The sequence below is a fragment of the Exophiala bonariae genome (genome assembly GCF_035927105.1).
Source record: "Exophiala bonariae strain CCFEE 5792 chromosome Unknown scaffold_1, whole genome shotgun sequence".
In the NCBI taxonomy this organism is placed as follows: Eukaryota; Fungi; Ascomycota; class Eurotiomycetes; order Chaetothyriales; family Herpotrichiellaceae; genus Exophiala; species Exophiala bonariae.
In genome coordinates this window covers 2,783,037-2,803,016 of record NW_027042476.1, presented here as the reverse complement: position 1 = coordinate 2,803,016, position 19,980 = coordinate 2,783,037, and the positions used below count along the sequence as shown (strand labels likewise).

The following is a 19,980-nucleotide window of genomic DNA, read 5'->3' as shown; positions in this document are numbered from 1 at the left end:
GAAAATGGATGTGTAGAAAATCGCGGTCACGGTCACGGTCTACAAGGCGATGATGCATATGGGAGGCAGGTCTTTTGCGGATGGATACATGCATTGGGCTGCTGATGGGCTGTCTCCTCTTCAGGCACTGAGTTGGACATTGCATACCACTACCGTCACAATCTCTCGGAAGCTATCCGCCATGAGATGTGCTTCTCGAGTACGGGAAAATAATAAACTGAAAGAATTCTGCTCTGAAGTTTTCTTGTTTGTTGGAAGGCATGCACTGATTCTGAAACTGCGCCCTGACATCTATCTTGAGCTGTTTTTGTTCCGAATCGATATCCTCTTTTTTGTGATTTCGAGGAGCATCAATGAAGACGCATAAAGTAAAGTCGCTCCATTGAGTAAAAACCCGAGCCAATGCACTCCCCTCCAGTCATCATCTCCTTCGACATCCACCCGAGCCAACCCCGTCTACACAATGGACAACTTGGTGGCAGCGATGTCAAGAGCATCAACGTCCGTCGTTAATCTGGCAAAAGCCTTTTTCGTTCCGTCCGGTCGGATCAGGGTGTTGATCTTGACTGTGTCGACATCGTATAGCTTCTTGAGAGCGCCCTTGATCTGTGCCTTGTTGGCCTTGACATCGACGATGAAAACCAGGGTGTTGTGCTCCTCGATCTTCTTCATCGCGCTCTCGGTGTTCAGAGGGTGGATGAGGATCTTGTGGTGGTCAAGTCTCGTCTCATGGGGGATGGACTTGCGTGGGTACTTGGGTGATCGCGAGAGAACGAGGGTCTTGGGTCTGTGGAATGTGGTTGACTTGCGGATCTTGCGAGCCTTTTGTGCGTGGACCTAGATATCGATTATGAGTTTTTGATCATCCGTTTTTACGAGCGTGGGCAGAAAACATACACCCTTGAGAGTGGCTTTTGCGGCCTGGTTGGCTTTGGCACCGGGCTTCTTGGAGCCGCCTGGATGTGAGATAAATGTCAGCTAAGCCCGTCACAAAGTCATCGATTCTTAAATCATCCATCTGCGAGATGGCAGTGGTGTACGAGAAATTGGATCAGCGTCCTCGTTGTCGTGCTGCTTGCCACGCCCTTGGGACTTTTCATGGGTCGATTTCGGGGAGTAGTGTGAGGCTGAGATCGTACCTTTCGGCTTTTGTGTTGGAGGCGCCATTTCTACTGTGTTTGCGCCAGAGGAATGGTGTCAAGGTGGTCGTCACAAAAGAAGCTGATTCAATCTTCAAAAGTTGGTATGGGGATTGCCGCAGGATCGAATGTGTGCGCAGTGCCAAGAGTTTTGCACCTGCCAAGTCAATTCTCTTTACGGTGGATCAAACACTCTGAAGCGAAGTACAAAAATAGGGGCCGAAAATGACAGCCACTGCAGCGGATCCAGGCTCTAGACCACACCTAGGCACCCTTGTTCAATTAATCTTTCAATTTCGGCCACGGAACAAGCTAGGGGAGAATGTTATACGCAAATCCATAAGAAATTGTTCCGCAGTAACCCGATTGCGTGCGACCGGTCTCGTGCTTAAAATGTCTGATGAGCAGGACAGGAGGAAAGTTCTTCATAACACTGAACTACCACCACCTGCAGAAGATGATGTGGACGCTCTATTAGCGTCGCTTGAAGAAGAAGATGATTCAGAGTACCGTGCCCAGAGGCTTGAAGAGCTTCGCAGTGCAAGTGAGGTGACCAAGCCGTCAACAACGACATTTTCAACTACAAACAGAGCATTCATCACGCTGAAGAGCGATGATGAAACACTCAGTTTCACGACAGAGCATGAGAGGGCGGTAGTACATTTCTTCCACCCCGAATTCGCCAGATGCAGCACCATGGACTCACATTGTGAGCGAATCGCAGAGACACATGCGCAGCAGCATGAAGCGGATGTGTCATTTGCCAGAATCGATGTCAAAAATGCTCCGTTCGTGGTGGAAAAACTTGGAGTCAGGATTTTGCCATGTGTGATTGGCTTTGTGAAGGGAGTCGCCAAAGGCAAAGTTACTGGCTTCGAAGGACTATGCTGGGATGGTAAAGAAGGGAGTCTCAATGTCACTCGCGCTCTCGAGGAAGCGTTCGTCGATTGGACCGTTTTGAAAAGGAAACTTGTCCGTGGGCACGAAGACGAGGACGACAGCGAGGACGATAATGCAAAGAGGACGCTTCAGAAGGGAGGTCGAGGTATTCGCGATCGCAGCAAAGCTACAGCGGAGGATGAAGACGATGACTGGGATTGATGATTTTCCCACTTCATATCTTTAGAGGCGGCGAACCCAGCTGGGAGCACGAATCAATACCTGGGTATCGATTTACACTACCGCACCCTCCGTCTGATATGACTGCAATGTTTCAGCAATATGCACATAGGGTTCTCAGGCATAACAAACAGACTGATCCCGGGCTTAATGAGCTGCAAATAGGTCAATTGACGATATATGTCGACGTCTGTATATGAGATTGCGATATGATAGATGCATGGCAGTTGAGCATCTGCGTCAAAGCCCGCTTCCGACCCCACGCTAGTCGGCAAGGAGCCGGTACATACTGTTTATGTTGATTCAAAGACAAGCAGCAACAAGGCACGACTTCGCAGGAGCACATCATAGAATCATGGGAGTCAGGGAAATTATATTGGTGGCTGAATTAGAGGCTGAAGCGGGAATGCTTAACTATACTCTAGGCCTGGTTAGGCGTTGAATAGGCCTAGAAGCGTAAGGATCCGAAGTTCCTGCTCCCCTACTCGTAACTCTGTGCTCCTCAAGCCTAGCCACCATTGATCCTCGTCTGTAGAGTAAAATCTGGTTTAGTGGGCAATGGGCAGGGCACTACTGACTAGCACGCCGGATTTTTGATAAGCTTGAGTGACCCATCTACCGAGGACTCCGTACTCCGTCCTTGCAGACACAAATCAATTGGCCCGCCCACCCGTGCCACTTTGCGCGTCGTCCCCTTTTCCTCACCCAAAATTCAGCAGTGAACACGGTCTGAGTTCTTAACTCAGCTAAGCCAGCATGCGCCCTTGCATTTTCCCTTTCCAACATTAATTTCATCCATTATTGAACTGTCCTTCCCTTTCTCTTCCTTCGATTTCATTTAGAAAGAGAGAGTCTTCTACAGACTTCAGTACATCCTACCATCCAGAGTCCATCTTCAGCCCCTCTTGTCATCACCACCACCCCCTCTTCTCATTGTTCAACAGAGCCATTCGATCAGTCGATCGCCTTCAACAACCCTTAAAATGGCTGCTGAAGAGAAGCAGAGATTCCTCGATGGCAACGAGATGGAACTTGGAGACAAGCAAGGCCGGACTTTCAGTCCTCCTCAGAATTCCGCTCCCAGATTTTCTCCGCCCTCGAGTAACTGGCAGAACAATCCCATCCTACCCGTCCTCAGTTACTGCGCCTCATCCATCTTGATGACCGTCGCCAACAAGTACATCCTCTCGTTTCCTGACTACAACTTGAATTTCCTTCTCTTGGCTGTCCAGGTATGTTTTCCCACTCTTTGTTTGTCGCGAAGGCACTGACTCTGGTCCAGTCTATTGTCTGTGTTGTCGCCATTCAATCGTGCAAAACCGCTGGAATTATCACATACCGAGACTTCAAGACGGACGAGGCCAAAAAATGTAAGAATACGCCCATGGAAGGAAGACACAGAGTATTTGCTGATTCTGACAGGGTTCCCCATTTCACTACTCCTTATTGGCATGATCTATACCGGCACTAAATCTCTCAAATATCTCTCTATTCCGGTCTACACCATTTTCAAGAACTTGACCATCATTTTGACGGCATATGGTGAGGTGCTATGGTTCGGAGGCTCGGTGTCTCCAATGACCCTGTTCTCCTTCGGATTGATGGTTCTCAGCTCTGTCATTGCTGCCTGGGCCGACATCAAACATGTCCTGGAATCTCATGGATCGCAGAACTCGGCCGCTGCGACCGCGCAATTAGCCACATTAAATGCTGGTTATATCTGGATGATGATGAATTGCTTTTGCACTTCTGCGTACGTCCTAGGCATGCGCAAGCGCATCAAGCTCACCAATTTCAAAGACTTTGACAGTATGTCCGTCGCCGACATGCAATTAACATATGCTGACGCTTACTAGCCATGTTTTACAACAACCTCTTGACTATTCCCGTCCTGCTTCTTGGCTCTTTTATCGTGGAGGACTGGTCAGCGATCAATCTGGCCAAGAACTTCCCCGTTGATGTCCGAAATGCCATCTTTGGAGCCATGATTTTCACTGGTGTATCGTCAATCTTCATCTCGTACACATCAGCGTGGTGCGTTCGTGCAACTTCTTCGACCACCTATTCAATGGTTGGCATGCTCAACAAGCTTCCCATCGCAGTGTCCGGTCTCATCTTTTTCGATGCGCCAGTCACCCTTCCCAGCGTTTCTGCAATCTTCCTCGGCTTTGTCAGTGGAATTGTGTACGCTGTCGCCAAGGCTCAACAGAACTCGAAACCGAAGACTGGAATTCTCCCGACCTCAAGCACCATGAGTGCCAGCAGTCTGAGCAACCGTGATAGTCTCAAGAATTGAGCATAGCTGTAGGCTTCACTAGCCTCCTATAGAGCACCTGACGGCCATAGTCAGATGGTACACCATCCACGGATTCGGAATTTACTGCATTGCGAGGCGTTTTCACGGAAGAACTTAGGGTCGAAAGGTTGCTTACAAGACTGCTTATATTCATCGGATCAGGTGGTATTCACCATTATTGCATGAAATAAGATAATCTTGATGGAACAAAAATGTGTTAGATATGTTTAGAAACCCACCTTTTTTTTATTTTCTGTATTATCAAGGAGGAGTCACTGGACTTTGTTACAATTCACGAGAACAGGCAGGCCTAGGGGCAATGAAATGAAAGTTTCCTTAACTACCTATGTAAGATTCTTGCTACCTCCGACTTACAGCGTTGTATCACGAATAAAGGGATCCAGGGCTGTCGATCGTGAACGGGTATTGAAGCTTAGCTCTATCCCTGTCTTCAGTGCTCTCTTTTCCTTAAGTACCTAGGTACCCCTATTGCTGACCGGGCTCGGTGTTTTCCTTGGCGCCGTCTATACTCGGTATGAGGTACCTAGGTATCTCCATTCCTACTGAGCCAGATAGGTATACAACTCGGAAACCCCATGTCTACAGCGCGGAATTGCTGATTCCCACACACCATTACTCAACAATAACTGCCGTATGTCGTACACCGTATATCGTATGTTCCTGAAGGAGGCAGACAACGGGCTCTTATTGCACACCCCCAGCACAGCAACGAAGGGTTTGGGATCTTACTTGCTTGATATTCCAATCCAACCAGTGATCAGGCTCCAGCATTCATTGCAAGCAGGGTGTCCTGACGCTGCCTCCCCTGGTCGTCTTCGTCTCAGTTCATTTATATAACCCCGCATGTGCCAACCCGTTCAAGAGTCTGATCATCGCCATCCTGCCTTTCTTCTTCATAGTCTACTTCACTTAAGGTAAGAAGATCTTGAATAGCGCTTTCACGTCCATTGAAATGCACTACTGGCGAGGAGTCATCACACATGTCAGCTTCCTGCTGGCTCAGCCAATTTACCTAGCTATTCGATGCTTCGTCGACACCACAGATTTCACGTCAAGGTCAAGCATAAGCTGGTTTCTTCACGGTGTGGCATGGCTGTACATAGTCACCCAGGTCAGTATCCCTTTCTTCAAGAATCCACTACGTCGGCTGCCGTCTCCGCCGAATGAGAGGTTTCTCCTTTGCCATCTGAATTTCAATGGGGGCAAACCCTTCACGACCATCTATGAAGACATAATCAATAATACACCTAACGATGGTATTGTCGTGCTCTGGGGCCCGTTATATCTCCAATGCGAGATTATCGCAACACAACCAGAAACGCTCATGGACGTGCTGAACACGCACAATTATGATTGGGAGAAGCCGAAGCTGATCAGGAAATCCCTTATCTCAATACTGGGAGAAGGCCTGATCAACGTCGAAGGCTCCAAACACAAAGCCATGCGACGTGTCGTAGCACCCTCTTTCTCTGGCCGCCAGGTCCGCGAACTAGCGCCGTTGTTCTGCGCCAGTGGCGCCGCTCTCAGGGAAGTTCTAGCGCATGAGGCAACGCACCACCATGGAGGGATTGTGGAAGTGGCATCCCCGATATCACGCGTCACTCTCGATATCATCGGTGCCGCCGGCGTTGGGATGAATTTCAGAGCACTGGAGAAGGAGGACTCGAAACTTGCAAAGCTCTATAGGGAGACCTCGCAGCCGCCCGCCTTCTTCCTGCTCGTTGATACTTTCATCCCGAAGTGGTTCATCCGACGGGTTCCATGGGGCGGCTTTGCGAGAATCATGAATGGTCAAGTGCAGCTCTGGCAGGAGATGCGCGTTATCCTGCAGCAGAAAAAGGGGCGTATGAACCAGGAGAAAACGGAGCAGCACGGCAAGGATATCATTGCACATATCATGCAGTCGGGTGATTTCTCGGACGATTACCTCATTAGTCAACTACTCACCTTTCTCGCCGCTGGGTAGGTCTTCTCTCTTTCCGCAACGGTTCCTTATGGCGTCAACAGGGTCATGTCCTAATCCGTTGATATGTCCTGATCAGAGAAGCTGACTTCGCATACACAGTCATTCCACAACAGCGTCAGCCCTGGCGTGGGCACTGTGGCTTCTGTCACAAAACCCTGAGATCCAAGATCGTCTCCACAGTGAGTGCAGCACAACACTAGGAAACAAGGATATGACCGAACTCGACGCCTCGACATTCGATTCGGAGAAAATGCCCTTCCTGACCGCCGTCTGCAACGAGACCCTGCGCGTCTATCCCTCTGCGCCCAACACGGTCCGCGAGGCAGTCGTGTCCACAACGGTCGGCGGCGTACCTATCCCGAAAGGCACGACTGTATCAATCCCCCCATGGGCCATCAACCGTAGCCGAGTCCTCTGGGGCGCCGACGCCGCCGAATTTGTCCCGGACCGTTGGTTGCATGGTCCCAACGCTGCGACAGGAGGTGCGCAGAGCCCGCTCGCGTATGCCACCTTTCTGCATGGTCCGAGGAGCTGTATTGGCAAGAGCTTCGCTCTGCTGGAGATGAAGTGCTTGCTCGCCCCGTTGGTCGCGAGGTTCAGATTCGAGCCTGCATACCCGGGCCAGACCGTGGAGATGGCTGGGTTTTTGACTATCAAGCCCAAAGGGGGCTTGAGGTTGAGAGTGTGTGACCTTAGAAATGTGGAGTGCAAGGCGACGAGTGCTATTCAGGAGACATTGTGATCGTGAGATTCAAGGACTCGTCCCGAGGAAAAAGGCAGATTTTCCTTGCTTCACTCTGTGTTTGCCAGTCCACAGTCATCTCTCTCTATGTCTCTCTGGATTGTTATCATTATGATTACTTATCCAGGTAATTTTGCGCTGAATGTTGCTCGCTATTGCCGAGGAGTGGGAAGACATGCCGTAAATTCGCAGAGTATGGAGGTGTTCTGTTCTGAGCAAGAACATACATAGGTACCTATTGCGTACCTATTGCGTGCGTACCAAGTACAGTTATCCTTCGAAGAAAACTAAAATCAACTCGAATAATGTCCAGTCGTAAACCTATCAAGTCGATGGCCAAAGTAAGGGTGCGTCAAACAGTATCTCCCACTTTGTACTGAATTTGTTCCTGGAATCGGGAGATGAATTACGTATGCCCCTGGCTGGTGCCTTTTGCTACTGATTCGACCACCTAACTAGGTACGAGGTCGTGCCCTCTTGGTTTGGAGCGATAGGCATCGCTGCCTTCTGCAAACACAACATGAGGCTTGAACAGGCCGAACCACCACTCGCTAGAATTGGCGCTGTAATAAGATGGCCCCCACTCATATTCACCCTCCAAGTCACGACTGTGGGAAAGTTCTTGTAAGCTCAGCCTTACCCTAATTTAACGTGTCATCGGACAGTTTCCCTGTATGCATCTCGTCAAACTTCAGTCTTGGAAAGATACTTAATCGTATGAATCGAACAGAGAATTTTTTAGCCTCGCATAATGGATCTCCCTGTCCCATTTGCGGACTCTTTGTTTCCGGATGAGTTGAGGCTGATTCCGGAGCACAACACCTCTTTCGGCAGATGGGTTATATCGGCAATGAGGTTACTGGCAACAATACTCAATTTTCGACTCAATGGATTCGGTGCTCCTACCAAATGAGCGGCGACTATGGCGCGACTGGTCGCTGCGTCTTCTATGGGTTGGTCATTGTCACTGTCGTATGGAGAAGAACTTCTTTTGTGGCCAAGGCAGCGATGAGCTTGGTCATGGCCTACAGCGCTCTTACGGCTATCCACTCTATTGTGTTGGCTTTGATTCGGACTCAAATGGTCCCACGCTATATGGTGGAAAATTATGAAACGATCCTGGTAGAGGGGATTTCCGCAGATGGCTCAGTTCTGTCAACAAATTATGATACCAGCCTCTGGCTCCCTGTCTTACCCATGGCCTGGGACAGTGATTGCGATGGAGCACTCGCAACAACTGGAACAGCATTCTTGGTCTTTCTGCCCATGACAATGTGGTCTAAGACGCTCAAAGAAACAAGGCAAAGTTAGTTGTGTACCTCTGGGGAGTCTTACTGTTCATGGGCTTCATTTGGGGCCTGATCTCGGAAGCTTATGTCTGGCTATGGACATTTCCCCAGTTAAGATTTTGTCCTCCAGATCTACATGATACACTGCCATTCATGAATGATGGCTCTCAAAAGGCTGGGCACTCATGGGATCGTATGGACCGCTACCACTGGAATCGCACTGTGGCTGATGAATTTATACACAAAAACTCAACAGTCCTGCTGACCAATTATTGTATCTACCCACGCTTCGAGTCAACCTGGTCTCTTCGAAACCCAACTGATCTTCACGTCACGGATACCTGGTCTTTGCGGGATACATCCGATGCCTATCTTGTGGAACAAAGGTTTAGTGTCGATTGGACGAGCTATGATTATTATATGCTGCTGTCTATCTTGTACTTACTCGTGGGTAGTGCAGCAGGAGCAACGATCACACATCTTGTGCTATCAAATCTCAGGCCACTTCGGGTCCAGACAGGGGCCACGACCTCGGGAGGATTGATGCAGTTCAGCTTGAAGTGGCTCAGAGAGCAAATCATGCAGCATTGGAAAGACCACAACAAGGGCAGGTTAACACGTGTCTGGACTTCCTGCGGCTACTCTTACCTACTGATAGTTTACGCCTATTCTACTTTCGTAAGTCCCCTCGCGCTGCTATCCTTTGTGGCCTCCATTGAATGGGTCATCTGGAGATCTGATCAAAGCGGTGAAACCTTTCGCCATGTTGGACAATGGGGTGCCCTGGTTGCGGTCATATTGGGTATTGTTGCAGCCATGTTGTCCTGGCTTGAGGCTCAAGTACGCTACCATTGGAAGATCTGTCTAGCACCGGCTTAGCTGCAATTTGACAGAGTGAAATGCACTATCATCGCATACGGACGTGGGTCGCAACAAACGAGGAAGAAGCCTGGTCGAGAAATACTGATGCCAGTGCAATAAAGAGGTCCCGTTCGTCATGGATAACAGGACCCGTGTCGGCTCGGCAAGGCTGCAGCTAATATTTACAACCTTGGTGGAATGGCAACGGTGCGAGCATGGGGGAGGAGAACAAATCCGTACAAACTTTAATGAGAGGAATAGTGCCAAGCATAACCCTTGGCGCAGATGTCTCGGGACTTTCGAGTTCGCCTAATTCACTTTTTACCCCGATAAACCCGATGAACGATCACACAATTACTTACTGATCATATCTCCATGGAATTTTCATCACAAGAGTTGAAATGAAGAGCTGGACGGTGGCCTGCATAGACTTCCAGTGGTATTGTACGTCGCTGTTCAAACGCGGTAAGCCGTAGCAGACCGTGCAAGGCGAAAAGCCAGTCCAGCCTACAAATGGGAAAAGTCAAACGCCAGGCCAGGAAGCATTCAAATCATCATGACAATCCGGCAAATGGTAGAGGTGTGGTGGTGCGACGGCAGTTTAGTCAAAAGCAAGCGGCTCCAGCTAAGAGTTCACCTTCGGTGAAAAGCAAAGGTCCTCCCGCACGACCAAAAATTCCATTTACAAAATATGACAGTATTCTCCTCTTAGGCGAAGGTAATATGCGTGTCAAGATATTAGCTTGCAGACATTTAGTGGCTGCTACGGTTTCCGACTGACGATCATGATGTAGGAGATTTCTCATTTACTCTAGCCCTCAAGCTTCATCATAAGTTTCACCATATTACGTCGACCTGCTTCGACTCGAAGGAAGCCCTTCACAGAAAGTATCCGGATGTCGCAAAGACGATTTCACAAATCGCGCCCGACAATTCGCAAATTGATGGCGATACGCACGATCCACCAAACACCGAGCCTGAGTGGAAAGGCTTCTCGCCATCTCCACCATCATCGGCAGCGACAGCAAAGAAGATCCATATGTTATACGGAATCGATGCGACCAAACTTTTGTCGACACACAGGAAAGTCTTGCGACTGTCCGGTCCTTTCAGCAAGATCGTATTCAATTTCCCACATGTCGGCGGGCTGAGCACAGATGTGAATCGGCAGGTACGCCATAATCAGGAGCTCCTGGTTGGATTTTTCAAAGCGGCGAAAGATTTGCTGTCGTCTCCAAGCAAGCCTGCACGGGTCACTTCACAATCTGATGCCTACGAAAGTGACGATGAATATGCGTCAGACAATGTCAATCAGCCATCGCATTCGGATCCGGGTGCAGTGAATGGGCAGATCCTCGTCACAATATTCGAGGGAGAGCCTTACACGTTGTGGAATGTCAGGGATTTGGCCAGGCACAGTGGCTTGAAAGTGATCGAGAGTTTCAAGTTTCCATGGTCTGCTTATCCAGGCTACCAGCATGCGAGGACCATTGGCGACATTACTACTGGCAAAGATCGAAGTGAAGACGACAAGCGGAAGGGGGCGTGGCGTGGTGAGGAAAGGGAGGCTAGGTGTTATGTGTTGGAGAACAAGGAAGCAATAACCAGTCCTGCGCATAGAAGAGCGAGTAGGAGGAAGCGTAAGGAGGAAGAGGACATCAGCGATTGATGGACAGGGTAATCCTTCTTCGCAACACTCAGTTTCTCTTTTGAACAGCCCTCGAAGCTGCTTGCCACGTCAATTTTCCTTCGCGTTTTATCCTTTCTGATTGTCTGATAGATGGCAATGATTTTAGTGGGAAGAACAACCATGACAAGTTAGCCTCTTCGGATAAAATACCAGTTTTGACCAGGCTAGAGGCTTAGCGCTGCCTAGCCTCGAGTTTCTCACTACCTAACATCACATTCCGTCTAGGTTCAAGTTGTCCTTTCACTGGTTCCACCTACTCCACACAAACTTATTGAAGCCGATCATCCTCGGAGTTTGTTTTTTACTTCTACGAGTCGCTAGCATCTATTATTGTGAAGTGACCAGGTCTCTTTGAACTCACTCTTGACAGTTCTTCATTCTTTCCACACCTTACCAACGATGTCGGAAGACGCTCCCAGAAAGCGGTCACGCTTCGACCAGACAGAACCAGAACCTCGAAAACCATCGCGATTCGACCGACGTTCGCGATCTCCATCCTCCAGGCACACAGATTCCAGGCGTAGCCGCAGTCCGCTTGGAAAGTCCAGCCAGTCTCCTGCACCTGGCGCGAAGAGCGCCACAGCAATCGACCCAGCTGCCGCTGCTGGTAAGTCTCCAAAACCAGTGCCTCGGTAGACCTCCCTGTTACTTCATTCATACTGACAGTCGCATAGCCGCTGCCGCGGCAAAGATCAACGCCGACCTACAAGCCCGTAAAGCTATTCAGCATGTCGATGTACCTCCCATTCAGTCTGTGAGTTTTGCAGGTCTTGGGTCCTTCTTTTCGCATGAACTAACCCCCTCCAGGCCTCCTCAGATGGCGCAGCCGCGAGAACGCCAACAGCTTCAACGGGACAAAGTACCAGTCAACTTGATGGCGAGATCTACATTGCCGATGGCGACTATATCAAGGACATTGAAGTCAATGATCTACGCAATCGATATACCTTGACTAAAGGATCTACACAAAAGATGGTAAAATACCCTTGTAATGAGCATTGCAGTCTTGGGATGTGGATTGGGTCCTCAACAAGCGATCTCGCTTCTTCTCACCACCGACTCATCCAGCGCATGCAGCAGGACCTAACAGTGTGCGTTTGCTGACCTCTTTTGTGCCTTTAGATCAAAGAAGAAACGGGTGCCGGTACGCCATCAATAAGCAATTGGAAAAGTAGATGCACATACTGACCTTATCCATCAAGATGTTACCACACGAGGATCCTACTATCCAGACAAGAGCATGGCCACAGCTGCGGTAAGTTCTGGGTCTTTCTCTGATGATCGACTCTTGTGACTGATGAGATTTAGAATCCTCCTCTTTACCTCCACGTCACCAGCACATCCAAATCTGGCTTGGAAAAAGCTATCGAGAAAATAGAAGAGCTTATGCAACAAGAACTCCCCAATCTTGTTGATGAAAGGAGATTCCGTCGAAAAGAACCCGAACAAGTCGAACGAGATGAATTTGGCAGAGTGAGTAAATCAAAGATGCCCAGGTCATCTGGTAACTGACATGGTGCAGCGTAAATGGCCAGAAGAGCGAATCATTCTCGACATGGAGAATATTCCTGGTTTCAATCTGAGAGCCCAAGTCGTGGGACAAGGCGGTGCTTATGTCAAACATATCCAACAGGAGACCGGATGTCGCGTCCAGATCAAAGGTCGCGGCAGTGGCTTCATGGAGCATAGCACCGGTCAAGAGTCTGATGAGCCCATGTACCTTCATGTGGCAGGTCCGCAACCACAACAAGTCCAAAAGGCAAAAGAACTCTGCGAAGATCTCCTCGCCAACGTACGCATTAATTTCGAACATTTCAAGGCCAACCCGCCACCACAACGACAAGAATCCTACACAGATGGATATGGAGCAGATGCGAATAGAGGTTCCTCTTATGGTGGCTATGGAAGAGACAGAAATCGAGATAATAGCTATTCACATCACAGTAACAGCTACAACTCTGCGTATGCCGGCGCATCGTCCACTCCAGCACCCGGCACTGCTGCATCGGCCTCGCCCACCGACTATGCATCTCAATACGCTCAGTACTATGCCAGCCAACCAGGTGGTGATCCATATGCGGCTTACGGTGGCTATCAAAACTACGTTGCATATTATCAGTACTACCAGCAGGCGGCAGCTCAACAGCAGCAGTCCCCTCCGCCACCACCTGGTGGTGAGCCAAACCCTCCACCTCCGCCTGACAACTCCACGGCACCACCTCCTCCGCCACCAGGAGGCTATTCCGCTGTGCCACCACCACCAGGCTTGTGAGCATAATATCGGTTGGTTGAAGAGCTGACAAAGTCAAAGTTTGCACAACGAGTGTCTCCAGGAAAATCGCTCAACCTCGCAACATAACATTATCTCCTTCTCGCGTCTGCATCTGAGTTTAGTCGGGGCTTGCGGTTTGTATTCCATTTTGAACCTGGCGATGGAAAGGCAAAGTATTCGAAAAGCAAAGGGATACTTGAGAAAGCTGATCGGTCAATAGGGCCAGATCCATTAATTTCATTCTTATCTTTGTGTCTACAGCTGACTACTATAGCGTAGTTGTGATTTCGCCCTCGCTACGGCAGACAGAGGACACATGCCGCTGTACCTTCGTCTCGGGAACAGAGCATTCGGAATGTACGAATGAGTGTTCCACAATTCAATGTAAGTGGGTTTGTTGTGACAGGTAACTCGTCTTTTAGAAGCTGTCAATGATTCACTCCCCCCCGTTGAGTAGGACCAGAGGTCGGACTCGGACCACCTGCGTACCACCACGCAAACACGCTTCTCCTTGGTCAACGTGTGCACTAAATCAGGTTTCCGAGAAACACAACCCGGAGTTGTCGCGCCTCGTGGATCTTGATGGGATTCTGGTCGTAATTAACGAGACGGTAAAAGAAGCTTCGACTAATATACTATAGCTATAGACGTACCTAGTAATACATGTCCAATCTTCAATTCATGCCTTCACCCGATGCCTATCCTCATATTCTACATGTGCATTTGATGCGAAAACAGTCCACAACATACATCCTTTTTGCTCGAGCTTCAGACAAGCTGCTGGCTGAGGGCTATCAAGGCCAGAACATTGACGAGCCCCGAGGTTCAAACAGAACGCCCCTAAGCACACAGGCCAGGGCACGAATCACTTCGCCTTCCTGATCGTCGCATCGCTCGCCTTCGACGTCAGGCCGCGACTAAGGCCCGCACCAATGCCGCGACCAAGCGTCGCGAGTTTACTACCTGCCCAGGGATTCAGACGCACGTCGTCGTCGATCGAGACGGCCGTGGACGAGACGCTACTGAGGGACGTTTGGTCGTGCTGGGACTCGCCTGGGCCGTCGAATGAGGTCCTGTTCGTCGAGGAAGATTCGACGATGGCTTCTTCGCCGTTGAGCGCGGGGCTGGTGCGTGATTGTGATTGCGATTGCGATTGCGACTTTGATTTGGCGTGTATCTGTGGGTGGTTCGGTTGCAGTTGTGGCTGGATTGACATGGATGAAGCCTTGCCCCGTGCCCCGCTGGCTGCAGTGACTGATTTCGCACGCTGGTGGGCCTGCGTTATGGCCAGGAGTGCTGCCAGCGCCGCTGCGTCTGATGATCCTCCCTCGGGGATGAGCAGGCTGGACGACCTCTGCAGCTGGACTGCTCCGCCTGAGCTGCTGCCGCCGCGGCTGTGACTTTGACTTTGACTCTGGCGGCGGGAGAAAGGCACGATCTTGGGATGTAAGAGCTGTGTGACGGACTCGGGGTGTTTTTCGCTCTCGGAGTTGAACGGCGGCGACACAGGTGGTTCGGGCACATCTATCCGGCTGATCAACGCGCAAGGACATCCGCAGCCTGTCGGGCAGGTCTGATGCTCGTTGATGGTGCTAAGGTCTTCTTCGTGTGCCAGCAGGCCGACAAATCGAATGGAGCCGTCCAAGGGCGATGAGGGGGGCGTGTCTTCGCTAGGCCGGCGAGATTCGACGCCAGTGAGCTTCATACGCTCAGCCTTGCCGCCGAACCAGTCTTGTGCGCATGCCAGGCATGTTAGATGCCCGCATTGCATGCATGGAACGGACAGGCCAGATACAGCGCTGTTGCAGATGGCGCAGACACTGCGTTTCGGGGCTTTGGTGGCCGACAGCGAGTTAGATGTCGATGTCGACGTGCATAAGCTGTTCACGCAATGCCAGCCAATGGGGACCCCATTCTTCTCAATGGCGCTTAATGGTTCGGCACAGCGAGGACAGCAGCGACGAATTGCAAGTCCCCGTGGACTTGATTGTCGTGGCGCAGAAGAGGGAAGTGGTTTCTGCGCGGGGTGTTTTGTGAAATTTGTGGAATGATACTGTGGACCATGGGTAGTCAAGCCAGAGGCTCGACTTTGCAACGTGTTTGAATTGTCATTCAGGATATTCAAATGGTCGAATTTCTGAATCTCACCTCGTTGAATATGTAATTGCCACACGTCGAGGAGATGAGCGTAGCTGGCTCGATAGTTTCTGCATTTGCTCTCCAGGATGGGGTCTACGAGGGGAGACTGGGGATAGCCGTCCAAATCGAATTTATCCTGATTGAAAAGCCGGGTCTTAATTTTCTTCCGCCGAGGAGGCTGCCTTTCGTTTCGCTGTGTTCGTTCGGAGGCTTCCGATGCAGGAATCGATTTCAGGTCTCGATGGCTTCCAATGTCCGGCTTGGCAGGTATGCTGTCCCGATGCGGGCGATGTAGGTTGATGGACGAAAAAGATGTGCGCAGTACTCCAGATTCAGGGCTATGCTGGCTAGCAACTTCGCTGCCTTGTAAGGACGTTCTACTTTGTCTGTGCCCACTCTGTCCACCGAAAAGGCTTGTTGAAACCCACGCAGGTCCCAAAGAGCCAGATGGGCTGTATTTCTTGACACTGGAGGCTGTGGTAGAGTTGGTGGTGTGATTAGGGGGAGAGTTCGAATATGATTGGGTTAACGCCGATAGGCTGGCGCGTGCTGCTGAAGAATAGGCAACACCCGAGGTTGGCTTATTGCTCATTCTGTTCCCTTCAGGTGAAGTCGAGACCGATATGGTAGTGGAGTAAGGAAGAATGCGATCACTCATATCATCGCCAACAAAGCTATGAGCACGTGATGACATCTGGCTAGCTTGCCGGGCAAAATCAGGCCTATGTATGGTGTTCGATCGCCGTTGGCTGTGCAAACCTTGTGTGGTTTCTGAGAGATGATTTCTCGCTTTTGGCTGAGTGTCGGTAGAATTTACAATAATGTAGCCGTCTGGCACGACTTCGTTTTCGAAGAAGGACCTAGCAACCGCTTTTGATGGGAAATAATCCGTTCGAACACTCGAAGACCTGGTCCTCATATCGGTACTCCAGGTGGAATCATAACTGCCATACATAGCACTATGATCGAGCGCCGGGATAAAGATGCAGGACATCATTGCAAGCATTTGCACATCCCCTAGTCTCTCAAAATGATCGAATAAGGCCGGGAGGAGATAGGTGGAGCCCAGAGGGTTATTGCCCCACCGCGTTCGACCTCGAGACTGCTTTGCTGTTGGCACCGCAGTTTTAGCTCTGCTTGAAAAGGATGCGAGTGACCGAGCAATGATAGAAATGTCATACGCAGTCGTGTGGCGGAGGTCTGGAAGGACTTCCAATGGGACAGCGTCATCCAGCACCAGGCCAATGAGCGTCCAAACAGATGCAAGGTCATCTAGTGAAGCATGTTTCGCTACTTTGGCATTGTGCTTACATGTTTCTTGTCCCTCGCCGAAGATTTTATATTCCTCGGCCAACTCGCGTTTCGAGGGTAGAAAGTTTTCAAAAGAATGGATCGAAATGTTACTGGTGCGTGGTGCTTCGACGAGCTTCTGTTCTCCCGTCGTTGAATGCATAGATCGATCCTGTGAGCGTGAGCGTTGTTGCGTCCCACCCACAGGAACGCGGAATGATGAGTCCCCTCGCACGTTCTGACCAGTCTCAAATGAGGCCGAGGAACTGCTTGATGATTTCCAAGATGACTCGGAGGTATCCGAAGCTGTATCATCGTCAACTGTCTTGGTCCCACTCGCCATCTTGTGGGCTGGAGAACTAGTGTGTAGGCGACCAAAGCCCTCAAACAATCGATTTGAGTCAGACTCGTCAAGATCCCTTACACCGAGTCTGCCCAAAAGTGAAACAGGCTCTTTTGATTTCGTTGGAAAGAAGCACACCAATTTTCCAGTCTCGGACCATACCGCGCCACAGCCTTTGGCTAATGGCACTCGCATGTTGGCTGACGCATCAAGTTGTCCATGAGCACTTTCGAGTTGGTCATCATCGTCGCTGCTTGAGTCGTCCACCGGTACTGGTGCGGTATCAAGAACTTTGGATTCACTGATGGATTCACCAAGCACCCATGCAACAATTTGCTCCAAGTTTTGTTCTCGGAGGAGATATCGAATGACAGCCTCAAGACATCCTCTCTTCCTTGAAGCATACGTCTCAGAGATAGTCTGCAATTCGGTAGCCAAATGTTTATGTGTTGTGTCATCGATTGACCCGCTCTTTTGAAGACTCAAAACCGCGTTTGCACCGCGTGGATATAGCTTGGGAAAGCGCATTTCAACTCGTAGATAAATCTGACTCTGTTCTTCACCCCAAGGAGCTTGCAGGGTCATGACAGCCTTTCGGTGCTGAATATCAACAAATTCAAATTCCACCTTCTTGAACTTCTCACCAACTTGCCGGATTTCTTCAGCAATAGTGTCAGGATCCCAGGAAAAGATCTTGACGTTCTTGAGCCAGGCAATTGGGTCTGCTGTTTGTCGATTGTTCGCTCTCCCATGCATGCCTGATCTTTGCGCCTGCCGATTCCCTGCAACCCAGCCTCTGACTTGGGAAGCTGGAACGCGGTTCATACCCACACTCGTGCTTGTGCGGTGGCGAGACTGGAAGAAGCTTTGCCGAGGAAAGATGTCGCTACGCGGGGTCTGTTCTATTGGGGAGTCTGTGTCATTCGGTTCATCTCGGAAGGTTCTGTAGATCGCGCCCTTGCGAGTGAAATTCAGGCGTTGGACTTTCGACTTCCCCTGCTCGTAGCCAATGTCAAGATAAACCTCAGGGTCGAGCGCATGCAATCTAAGATCCCCATCTGTACCCCAGGTCACAAGTTGAAAGTCCCTGTCGTCGACATTATCGGATACTGTGCCTCGAGCACGCCAGAGAAATTCCTTGACTTGGCCTTCATGACCTCGGAAACTTGTTACAGGACGAACGCGTCCACTTTCAAACTCGCCATGAACTGCCCTGCGGTCATAGAGGTGTAAACTGCTATTTCCACGTTGAGGCATCACGAGCAATCCCCAACCAAACGGTGTATGACGAGCTCTCCAAACGGGGAAACTTGTCTCAATAACACGTTCTGGATTTTCGTCTGACTTGTCAAAATCCCAAAATTTGATCGTCTGATCAAGAGAGCATGTGACGATCTTATTTGGATGATGGCGGTTCCAATCAATTCCATAGATCTTGGTACCATGGGCTTGAATGGTTTTCACGGGATATGCCCCGAAGCGATCATCCCATACGTGCAGATACTTGTCATGTGCACTTGCAACGATATGTTCATCCTGTCGACTCCACTTCACTTGTGTTGCACCAGCAAACCAATCTGAGAATGAGTTCACCGGTCGCATCGCCGCGCGCAAATCCCAACAATGTACAAAACTATCGACTGCACAAGTCGCAAGGATATCCGGGTTATGTGCAGAGAAGTTGATATCAGTAATTGCTCTCGTGTGTCCATGAAGGACAAATTCGATGCTATCCTGCCATGAGCGAGCTTGCAAGTTCCAGACTAAAGCCTTCTGGTTGGAAGTACTGATGACCCAATAGTCACGGGAAGCGAATGGAGACCACTGTACGTCTGCAACTTCCCATGGTGTCCGATGGGGTAGATATCGCGGTGGAGAATATGGAGAATCTAGGTCAATAATATGAAGTCCTTCCTTTGAAGCCAAGACAACGTCACGCCCACTCGGAGAGATGGACATAGCCCCAATGGGTTGCTCGAGGTGGAAAGAGGCATCTTGACCAAATGTCTCGCTTTCGAACGCGGAAGCAGGACCGCGCCGAGCCATATTAGCTCAAAGCGCCTGGGAGATTATTTGACACCGTCTCTCGTCAAATCAAAGATATTGGTGGCGAAAGGGTGCAGCTTGTCGCACTTGAACTTGAGAAGCTATGCGGGATCGCCAGGTGCGGACAGCCTGCTTGTTGCATGGTGACGGTGGGCTCTGAAACAATGCTGAAGCTGGCCCTTTTCGACAAGGACCCGTCGTCTTGCTTTTGATACTGTAGAGGTGACCTGGCAACAGGGCGTATTCCGAGTCGGAGATCACACACGCGTATCAATATTGAGGTCGAGGCCGGCTTGGGCTGATCAAGCAACTGTCTGATGGTCGCGAATCGAAAATTAGTAGTACCTCCCACTAAAGAGATATTTCGATGAAGTTAAACACGTCGATGTATCTGTGCTGGATAGATCCGATCTTTTGTTTAGTTCTGCTCTCGTCAACTGAGGCAATAGGTGTAACTTGGTCGCTAGTCCACTTTTAGACAAGCGTATTTTTCAAGCTTGGCGCCTCAAGCAATATAAAATCCGCTCCGAGCTCACGTGCGACTCAGGTCAGACCGTGCCGCTTTTAAATCCACGAGCTCACGACTCACCCACCATCTCACCTTGGCTCACCTTTGCAATTCCTTCCTAGGTAATCGCATAATACCTCGTCCGTGGCTCCTCATAAAGCACGCCGGACAGTAACTTTCTACCACCATACTCGTAAGAGCACTCGGTAGGATATTTTGTTCTCAAAAGGAGACTTGCTGGCCACCAATTTGCACTTAG

General features: G+C 50.0%; 7 protein-coding genes across 7 annotated transcripts; 5 read left to right on the top strand and 2 right to left on the bottom strand.

Annotated features, from left to right (window-relative positions):
* Positions 1-456: 456 nt before the first annotated feature.
* Positions 457-1,167, bottom strand: RPL23A_1 (60S ribosomal protein L23A; the record flags this gene model as incomplete). The annotated part of the gene is made up of 3 exons (XM_064844609.1): positions 457-837; positions 898-956; positions 1,140-1,167. The coding sequence occupies 3 exons, from the start codon at positions 1,165-1,167 to the stop codon at positions 457-459; spliced, it is 468 nt and encodes a 155-aa protein (XP_064712469.1).
* Positions 1,168-1,532: 365 nt separating this feature from the next.
* LTR84_000980 (uncharacterized protein) lies at positions 1,533-2,240 on the top strand (the record flags this gene model as incomplete). The annotated part of the gene is made up of 1 exon (XM_064844608.1): positions 1,533-2,240. The coding sequence occupies one exon, from the start codon at positions 1,533-1,535 to the stop codon at positions 2,238-2,240; it is 708 nt and encodes a 235-aa protein (XP_064712468.1).
* A 1,001-nt stretch (positions 2,241-3,241) lies between these two features.
* Positions 3,242-4,554, top strand: GMT1 (GDP-mannose transporter; the record flags this gene model as incomplete). The annotated part of the gene is made up of 4 exons (XM_064844607.1): positions 3,242-3,490; positions 3,541-3,628; positions 3,681-4,067; positions 4,115-4,554. 4 exons carry the CDS (start codon positions 3,242-3,244, stop codon positions 4,552-4,554), a joined length of 1,164 nt encoding a protein of 387 aa, XP_064712467.1.
* A 973-nt stretch (positions 4,555-5,527) lies between these two features.
* On the top strand, positions 5,528-7,283 carry LTR84_000978 (uncharacterized protein; the record flags this gene model as incomplete). Its single annotated transcript, XM_064844606.1, has 2 exons — positions 5,528-6,537; positions 6,641-7,283. The coding sequence occupies 2 exons, from the start codon at positions 5,528-5,530 to the stop codon at positions 7,281-7,283; spliced, it is 1,653 nt and encodes a 550-aa protein (XP_064712466.1).
* Positions 7,284-9,946: 2,663 nt separating this feature from the next.
* On the top strand, positions 9,947-11,102 carry LTR84_000977 (uncharacterized protein; the record flags this gene model as incomplete). Its single annotated transcript, XM_064844605.1, has 2 exons — positions 9,947-10,151; positions 10,228-11,102. The coding sequence occupies 2 exons, from the start codon at positions 9,947-9,949 to the stop codon at positions 11,100-11,102; spliced, it is 1,080 nt and encodes a 359-aa protein (XP_064712465.1).
* A 420-nt stretch (positions 11,103-11,522) lies between these two features.
* LTR84_000976 (uncharacterized protein) lies at positions 11,523-13,395 on the top strand (the record flags this gene model as incomplete). Its single annotated transcript, XM_064844604.1, has 7 exons — positions 11,523-11,730; positions 11,798-11,877; positions 11,931-12,098; positions 12,246-12,267; positions 12,326-12,378; positions 12,432-12,596; positions 12,646-13,395. The coding sequence occupies 7 exons, from the start codon at positions 11,523-11,525 to the stop codon at positions 13,393-13,395; spliced, it is 1,446 nt and encodes a 481-aa protein (XP_064712464.1).
* An 865-nt stretch (positions 13,396-14,260) lies between these two features.
* Positions 14,261-19,213, bottom strand: LTR84_000975 (uncharacterized protein; the record flags this gene model as incomplete). The annotated part of the gene is made up of 1 exon (XM_064844603.1): positions 14,261-19,213. One exon carries the CDS (start codon positions 19,211-19,213, stop codon positions 14,261-14,263), a length of 4,953 nt encoding a protein of 1,650 aa, XP_064712463.1.
* Positions 19,214-19,980: the final 767 nt, after the last annotated feature.